The 9,384-nt window shown below is 44.9% G+C and overlaps 1 protein-coding gene across 1 annotated transcript; it reads left to right on the forward strand.

Annotated features, from left to right (window-relative positions):
* Positions 1-354: 354 nt before the first annotated feature.
* CKS2 (CDC28 protein kinase regulatory subunit 2) lies at positions 355-3,785 on the forward strand. The gene is made up of 3 exons (XM_059834001.1): positions 355-471; positions 2,024-2,151; positions 3,315-3,785. The coding sequence occupies exons 1-3, from the start codon at positions 413-415 to the stop codon at positions 3,365-3,367; spliced, it is 240 nt and encodes a 79-aa protein (XP_059689984.1). The 5' UTR covers positions 355-412; the 3' UTR covers positions 3,368-3,785.
* Positions 3,786-9,384: the final 5,599 nt, after the last annotated feature.

Below are 9,384 nucleotides of genomic sequence, written 5' to 3' on the forward strand. Positions count from 1 at the left end.
CCTAGAAACTGCTGGAACCGCCCGGCCCCGGCCGCGGCTGGCCAATCACCGCGGCCCTGCGCCTCACGCCCGCCCCTCGGCAACGCGCCCCAGCTCCGCGTTCCCGTTCGGGCCAGAGCTGCGCGCGCACCCACCCCCCCTCCCCCCCCGTCGCGCCGCGCCCCCAACCGTCACCCCTTACGTACGGCTCCCCTGCAGCTTCCGGGGATTGGTGGGACGGCTAGCGTTTGAGTCACGCGGCGGCTCGGCGGGCGTGGCGGCGCGGCATGCTATTGGCTGGCCCGGCAACACCAATAAGAGTTGAGCAGTTAGATTCAAACCGAGGGGAGCGCGGAAGCGGGCGGTTAGTTTGTGAGGAGAGCTGGTGCAGTCGTTACTGCAGCTCCGGCCGCTGCGTTCGCTGCCTCTCGCCATGGCCCACAAGCAAATCTACTATTCTGACAAGTACTTTGACGAGCAGTACGAGTACCGGTACGAGGCTGTGGGAGAGCGCGGGAGGGACGGCTGAAGGGATTAGGAAGGGGTTCCTGCTGGTCCTTTGGGAGGGGGGCGGCTTCGGCAGGCGCCTCTCCCGGGACTTGTGCGGTGCCCTCAGTGAGTAAGCTTAGCCAATGGCGGCAGCGAGTGTGGCTCTGGCTTCCGTGGACCCAGAGGGGCTTAAAGCCTGCGGGGAGGGGCCGTACCACCTCGTCGTGGTGGGTTGCTGCGTAGCTTTCGACTGGCGGGGGCGGTTCGAGTGCAGGCCTCGGCTGGCCCTTCCAGGGAGGCCGTTCGGTGAGCGGGCAACGCAAGCTCTAGCCAGAGAGCGCTGAAGGAAGCCGTGGAGGCAGGGGGCGAAGCCCGCTGCGCCTCCTCAGCGAAGCGGCTGTGGCAGAGCTGGGCTTGGGCAGCGCTGCCGGCGGGGAGCGCTCGGCCCCTCCTAACGAGACCTGGGTGGCGGCCAGCCCCGCCCGCCCCACTGGGGGGCGCTAGGGCTAACTGCGCGGGGCGGCGGCGGCGCCTCTCCCGGGGGAGGAGGGCCGGGCTGCGCGCACTCTTCCTCGGGCCCAGCCGCCTCCCTCGCTTACATGCCGTATGAAGCTGAAGCAGGGAACTCAAACCCATGTGGTGAGAATGCTCGACGAAGCGAAGCGTAACGTCCTATGCTGTCTCAATTCGAACTCTGAATGTGGGTGAAGCATGCATTTTGGTTAACGCATCATCTTCGAAGGCAGTTCGTAAGGCCACGTCAAAACCTAGTGCTAATAAATACAGTTCTTAAAGCCTTAGGGAGGCAGTGCTCTCTCTGATAGTTTTCAAAGCTATGCTATTGCACCAGTTAGCTCTGGATTGTAACTGATCCTGTTGAAGTTCAGTCCTCTAGGCTTACTTGAAAGTACCACTACAAATCAGACTTTTTTTTCCCCTCTGTGTAGAGATCCCTCTTTCCAGATGACTTTTATGATCTTAAAAACAAGCTTGAATGCTTTGCTTTTTATTCCATGACAAAGGAACTTGCAAATGTGGAGATCAGGCTTTATGTTTCTCCTCGGCTGACAGATGAGGCTATTATGTGGTGTGAGTGTTCTTTCTAAACCAGTAGTTTCTGTGGAAAATACATTGTTGATTACAAAATGCAAAATACAAACGAGAGATTTAATCATCCTAAAAATCCAAAGTCCTTATTTGTCAAATATCTGATATGACTGCCAATTGTCAGGAACACATACCTCTATACAAGTAGCATGATTAGAGCACGTAGGGGAATTAATCTCTTCTAGGAAGTAGGCTGACTGTTTCAATACACAGTTGCATTACAGATGTAATGTTTAGTAGACAAAGTGAATTTAAAACTGGATTCTGGGACAGATGCTTCATAAACAAACTAGTGGTATCAGTCAGCACCCTAGGCTTTCTTATAGGGAACACTGGTATTAATAACTGAACTTGCTTACTGTCTTTCAGTGTTGATATGTGCAAGTTTTCTAGCATACACAGGCATTAGTATATGTAGTGTATGTATTTAATTATTAAACCTCTGCAGACATGTGATGCTGCCAAGAGAACTTTCAAAACAAGTGCCAAAATCCCATCTAATGTCTGAAGAGGAGTGGAGACGACTTGGTGTTCAGCAAAGTCTTGGCTGGGTTCACTATATGATCCATGAGCCAGGTAAGCACATTTGAACGGAATTAGATGAACAGAAGTCTAAAATATCAACTGCCTGGTGCTCAACTGAAATGTGTAGTGCATAATTGCTCCTGCTATGGAATCCAGCTGGAATTCACTACTGAATGTTTAGACTCTTGTTTATTTCCTTGCTATTTTAGCCATTTGGCAACAAAGGCAACATAACAGTCTTTATTTTAAACCTTCATATCTTGTTTCCAGAACTGCAAAATGCTAGCCTTGTCCTAGGTATGTGTGGTCTATCAGTAGAGAAAACATGCCAGACTGGAAACTGTTCCTACCTGGGCCTATAGAAATAGGCTTCTTTTGGGCTCTTGAATAATTAGTAGTATATCAGTGACTGAACCAAACTTTATGTAGCAGCATATCTTCATAAAGCTTACACACCTACTTTTTGTACAAAATCTTAATAGATGCTCACCTAGACAAGGTCCTGTATTAATGCTCTGAAAACTCTACAGTATAGTTTGAACTCTAGTTAAGCAGCCTACTAAAAGCAGCACTTAAAACCATTCTTTCACTTAATGGGGTGTGAAGCCCTAAAACTAACAACTAGGATGCACTCGCAACAGCCATTCAAGACAACTTACCATTGACAAGGGTGACTAAAAAGTAACTGGTGATAGATGAATTGCAGCAGCATGGAGTTCCAAGTTTCTAAACCACCAGGTGGAGAAATTAGCCAGACCTTCCAGTGTTTCCCTTACCTGGACACCTTTGATACTTTGGGGTTTTTTTTGGCGGAGTTTACGATTTACAATTAAGTTAATCAATAACAATGTAAGCTGGCTGTATTAACTAAAGTGGCTTTTGTTGATGCTTGACACTTTGTACCTAATAAGTACTAATACTAACTAAAAATACTCTATTTTTTCCAGTGCTTCCTTCCTGTAAGTATCTTAAGTTTATGATGCTACCAATACGTGGTGTAAAACTTTCAAAAAGAACTTGTTTGCCTGTTGTAAGGTTACTGCAAAGTTGATCTGTAAATACTACACATGAGGCCATATTTGTGGACTTGACTTCTTAATCTCTTTATTTGACAGCAAGCTTCAACTATTGGGCAAGACTTCGTAAATGGAAGAAATCCCTGTAATCAAGACTTAGGTGACAGACTGACACTTTATTCAATTTTATTTCCACAGAACCGCATATTCTTCTCTTTAGAAGACCTCTTCCAAAGGATGAGCAGAAATGAACCATTGTCTAGAAATCTTCTCCTAAATCTTCTGGAACTATGTATATGAGTGTATATATGTTGGTATGTTGGTAGTATTCAGTGAATACTTTAAAATGTACAAAACATGCATCCATACCTGTGCATGAGCTGTATTATTCACAGCAACAAAGCTCAGTCAAATGCAATTCCAAGTAGGCTGCTATGGTGTTCAAAGAGTGATGAAGTTATCTTCTTTATTGTTAATGTAAGTGCCTATCTGACTTTTCAGTGACTTTTCTTTATTAAAGTTTACGTATTGCATGTTCTGACTAGATGATCACTTGTTACCTGTGTTCAGTAACTTCTGCACTCAGCCTTTCTGCTGAAGTGTAGCATATTCAAATCCAGTGGCTCACCTGTTTAGTAGGCATAAGAAATAAACTATTTTTAATGTGCTATAAAACCTAAGTGTCTAGAGTTCTAATTCACCAGACAAAAATATTCATTGTCTAACACGGTAAGAGTACCTACTTCAGAAAAAAATTAACTTAGTGAACCTATTTAGTTTCTCTGCAAGAATTATTTTGCCCTACAGGCCAAAGTTCCTACCCCTGATTTGAATTGGGAACGGCAGGCAATCTGAAAAGAAAGCTGGCAGCGATAGGTAATACTCAGACTAGTGTCTGATATGCTTATACTATGGGACTCTAGTTGATGTAAGTTATAATGAGATTAATTATTCTGCAATGACAACTTGTCATCCTACTTCTCATGAGGTGTGTGGTGATGGGATGCAAGGGGATCGCTTAATGCTGTGTCAGGGAAAGTTCAGATTAGGTATTGGGAAAAAGTTATTCACTGAGAGGGTGGTCAAGCACTGGAAGAAGCTCCCTGGGGAAGTGGTCGTGGCCCCAAGCCTGTCAGTGTTCAAGAAGTGTTTGGATGATGCTCTTGGCGATGTGGTTTAACTTTGAGGTTGCTATTAGTGGAGTCAGGAGTTGGACTTGATCCTTTTGGGTCCCTTCCAACTCAGCATATTCAATGGAACATTCAAACAAGCATTGGTATAAACTTCTCTTAAGGTGCTAAGTAGTACTTAATATTTCATAGAGATAATTTTATGCTTGTTTGATTTACTTTAATAGTACTAGTTTATCTTTCCGCTGCAAACTTTTTAGCCTGGGTTTTTAGCCTGTGCTTCCTGTCTTGCATCCTGTTTTTTTTTTTTTTCTGGGAAGTTAGCTTGTACTCTGTGTAGGCAGTAGTGGTTTAGAAGTGTTGTCAAGGTAAACTGAGTGTTTTTCATCTGACAAAAGCAGCTGCTAGTTGTAGGACAGTGTGAACTAGGTTTCCTCACCAGTCCTTTTCTAGGAACGTATTGTCGCTTCACTCCTAAAAGAGAAGCAGCAATATGTTTATTGATATGAAACAGTGATTAAACAAAGTTTGATAGTAAATGTGACAGCAGTTTAACAAGATTCTATGGCAAGGTACACTTGATTATTTACTGCAGAGAGGACAGGGTAAGTCTGGATATGTTGGGGAGACCCTCCTGTTGAGTCATGAGGTTCAGAGAGGACCCCTTTGCTTTCTAAATTCCTACTCAGAGGACTCTAGGTGTGGCTGGATCCAGTCCTAGTCCCAGACTTGGTCAATGGTTTATGTCTGAAGAATTACATGTGCACAGTCAATCTAAGATAGAATCTTACGAAGCTTACAAGGTTTAGCAAGCCATTAGTCACTTACCAAGGATCTGTTGTGGCAAGGAATCTCTCAATATTGAGGAGTAAGGGGTCTCTGTGGCAGGTGAAAGCTTGAGAGGTGTCACTACTCAAGGGGATATTCCTGGTGTGCAGACCACTGCTGTGCAGGAGAGCTCCAAGGGCTCTTGGGCTGCTCACTATTCACAGGGATAAGATGATTGAGTCATAGTAATATTTGTATACCTACTACAGGTGTTAGCTTCTTCCAAATTTAATTACAGTTAAGAGGGCCAAGTTTTTATTAGAATTCAGTCCCATGCTTCTGGTATGTGTAACACAGGCTTGGGGCTATGGCCACTCTAGGGTTCTTTGACCACAGGTTAGGAGGAGCAGCATTGTCAGGGTTCAGACTAAGCAACATGAACACAGCATTTCCATCTGCCATCCCGCAGGGTGCTGTAAGAGAAAATGGAGACTTGTTGCGGTGGGCAAAGTCCGAACAGGTTACCCCCTTAAAAAAAGGGAAAGATCCATCGTACACTAATTCTATGTTTTGCACCACTGCTATTGGTAGCTTCCCAGGCAAGTGCACCACAAGGTTTAGTTAAGGTCATAGGCACAGTACCTATGGGTGGTAAATTGGCCATCACAGGCTGTCCTGGCGGTAATGTTGCTGGGTGTTCTCTTTTCCCAGTAGTTGGAGCACTAAGCTCAGTTTTTACAAAGAATGTTTGGCTTACAGGGCTTCCGGTAGGCCTGTATTGAATATTTAATTGATGGAGTACTTCGGGAAGTCGCATGTCCTGTTGAGCCTTGTGTGGTTTGAGATTGCTTTTCAATAAGCCATTAGCTCTTACTACCCTCCATCAAATGGGATGGCAGAATGGGGTGCGAAATACCCATTTAATTCCTTCCCAGTCTGGCACTTTCTTACATGAGAAGTGCGAGCCATTATCACTTTGGATAACATCAGGAGCAGGTAGATATGAGAACCAAACAATAGTCCTCACACTGTATTTTGCCTATCAGCTTTCTGACACTTAGTTGCCATAAGCAAGCCAGAGACTACTTCCACTCCTGTTGAGGATGTATCAATGAGGATGTATCCCGCAGAGGATTTGAATGGCCTGATATAACCAATGTGCCATGTAGACCATAAAGTTTTCCCTTCATTGATATATAGAGGTGGTGCTTTAGCAGGATGATCTGCTTGTAATTTCAATCTACACAAGTTTTCCGATTTATGGGCCAGCCCTTGCTCTGTGCAGCAAGCTTCCTTGCCTCTGTGACCTGGGTTTTGATGTAACCATTCTCCCAACTGATACCATTCAGGATTTAAGGTGATTTCTCTAATTTTAGTTAACTCATCTACCTTTTGATTCCACTTTGTGGCTGGTTGATCATCTTTAGCGTGAGCTTTTACCCATCCCATCTTTCCTGGCTATGTCTAGTAATAATTGCCAATCTTTTTTTCTCCAAACTGGGGACTGATTTACTCCCCAATTCAAGGTTTCCCATTCACGGAGCCACTGCGTGGCACCAGCCCACACAGTGTAAGTTTACATACATGATTTTTCCTCCATTCTGTGTTGTCAAAACAACTGCTCTTATTTCTCCTGCTTGTGCACTGCCTTCACCTTCTTCTATTACTTGTTTGCCGGTGGCCATATCTAATGCAACGGCCTTATATTGCCATTTATTGTTACCCTTTTTGCTGAAGCATCCATAAACCAAATGTTTTCTGTTGGTGTACCCTCAGTGCGGTGTGGTGCATCCAGAACGGGTGAACGTTTAAAAGGTTGTTGTAATGCTAAAGGGTCTGTGTTTATCGGCATCTGCAATTTGGAAACCTTACTCTGTCCTTCAGTTAATTGCATATTTTCTGCAATTGCTGTTAGGTAGACATACCATTTTCTGATAGTGGGGTTTTGTGCAACTCCTTCTGGGGGAGCAGTTCCCTTCAGGATTGCTTCTAGTAAATTAAATGGCCCTCTGGTTTTGCACAGGTTTTCCCTGATATATTTTCTCAACCTGTTTAAGTGCTCGGACTTAAGATAAAAGTCCCTTTTCCCATTCAGAGTTTCATTGTTCTGTTTCTTTAAATGCAGTTGAGCTAAACAATAAAGGTCTTTTGGGCCATCAGGGCCGCTTTGGAACAGGTTACAATAAGTAGCGTGTTCAGCAAAACCCCATTTGGCTATAATAGGGTCAGAGGGGTGTACTGGTGCCAGTGACTGATACATTTTTAATTCTTCACTTAGAGTTTTGACTGCCTCTTTATGTTCTAACTTCCACTCCCAGGGTTTGCCCTTCTGTAAGACCGAGTATAATGGACAAGAAATTATAGGAAATTAGGTATGTGCTTCTTCCTGCAGTACCTTAAAGTTCCCACTAGTTGTAACTCCTTCCTTGATTGGGGCATTTGCAGCACTTCAATTTTTCTTAAGGTATCTGGAGGATTCACTGCACTGGCTGCTATCCACCAAACACCTAAAAATTTTACTTCTTTGCTCGGTCCCTGACATTTTCTGTGTGGAATTTCAATTTCTGCTTTATTTAGTGCTTGCCATACTGCTGCTGCCACTTTCCCCACCTTCTCAGGGGAACTTCCTCCAGTCAGAATATCATCTATATATATTGGTACAGTTTCACATCTTGGGCGAGTGAGAGTGTGTAAAAGTTCAGCAAGTGCGACATGAGCAATTGTGGGTGAATGTTTATACCCCTGTGGCAGTCTGTTAAAGCTGTATTGTACTACTTCCCAAGTGAAAGCAAACTTCTCTTTACCCTCCTCCTTTAATGGAACCATAAAGAACGTATCTTTTACATCTAGGGCCGTCATCCATGGGTGTACAGCTCCTTGCAAAGTAGCTGTTAAGTTTGCAATGTTTAGTACAGCAGCTGTTAGCAGGGGCTTTATTAGCATTCAGGCACCAATAATCAATTGTCAAACACTGCCCCCCGTCTGGCTTCTGAACTGGCCAGGCAGGTGAGTTATATGGGGAGTGGGTTCTGGAGATAATTTGTTGCTTCTCCAAATGAGCTATGACTTCAGAAATCCCATTTTGTGCCGCAGCAGAATCCCATGGGCTGCACGAAGTACATAGACGGTAGCGTCCCTGTTTCTAGGGATTGATGTTGGAGCTGAAGGACCACACACTGCCATTTGGCAGGCGACAGGTTCATCCATTTAAAACATGGAAACCTAAAATATTTTCATGATTATCTTTCAATTGCAAAGCAAGTAGCTGACATGCGCTTCTCGTCCGGGAGCCATAAATTGATCTTGTCAGTTTGATGCTCAACACTCGCTCTGATCACACCGGTAGTCTTAACTCTGTCGCATGGTTCGCACACCCAGCCTCTCAGCATCTTACTCTGTTAGTATTGAAATTTGTGGTCATGTACCTATTAAAAACTGCACCAATTGTCCTCAAGGGCCAGCTGGAATCAAAATATATGGGCCATCATCACTTATCCACTGATAAGCCTCCGCTTTCTGGACAGGCAGACCCAATTGCCTTCCGGGCATTACTTACTTTTTGACTTCATGTCCTGCAATTCCTCCTTAAGGAATTATCTGTCTCCCACAAATTCACTTTTGAGCTGGATGCAGCCATCATGACCAGACGCATCCACTGTGACCACCACTGGTGGTTATCACTGGAGCAGGGTTACGGGAGAAACCTACTCAGGTCAAGTTGAGGCAGGAGGGGGACACTGTCACCGCTGCGTGCCAGCAAAGCTGAGCTGCTGGATGGACTTGATCTGATGAGTTCAGAGGTAATAAATTGTGTCAAAATGGTCAGCGTGGCATCTTGAGGCCCGGTACAAGCAGCCATACAACCAGATTTTTTAAAAAGGTGCTTCACTATATTTGGTGTTTGAATAACTCTGTACAGCAGCAGTGGTTGTGTCTGGTTCGTTTCAGATGCAAGCTAGCATTGCATCTGCATAGGATTTGGAAGGCCAACAAAACCAGAAACATCTGCATGCAGCTTAACTGATAAAGCTCGTGCTCTCCCTGTGTAACTGTGTGTTTGCGATAAAGGTTGTTACGATGGCGGACAGAGATAACTAGCCTGCCAAATTTGGTGAGGAAAACAACCCTCGTGGTGTTTCCTCTAACGTTGCTAGAAATGTCTGTCTCGGTGGTGGTCAAACGGTCTGTAATGGGCTCTCAGTGCTGCAGTCTTAGACTTCACAGTCTTACCCCTTAGAGTGGGGCTTTTCAAGTGCCACACAGACACCTTAATTAAAGATGCGCCTGTAAGAACCTTGCCGAGCTGTGCTTAAGGCACGCTTTTCCCCAGGGCTTCAGCACCAGGGTCCTGGGTCCCGTCTCTCCACGTC

This window comes from Gavia stellata, chromosome Z (assembly GCF_030936135.1).
Source record: "Gavia stellata isolate bGavSte3 chromosome Z, bGavSte3.hap2, whole genome shotgun sequence".
NCBI lineage: Eukaryota > Metazoa > Chordata > Aves > Gaviiformes > Gaviidae > Gavia > Gavia stellata.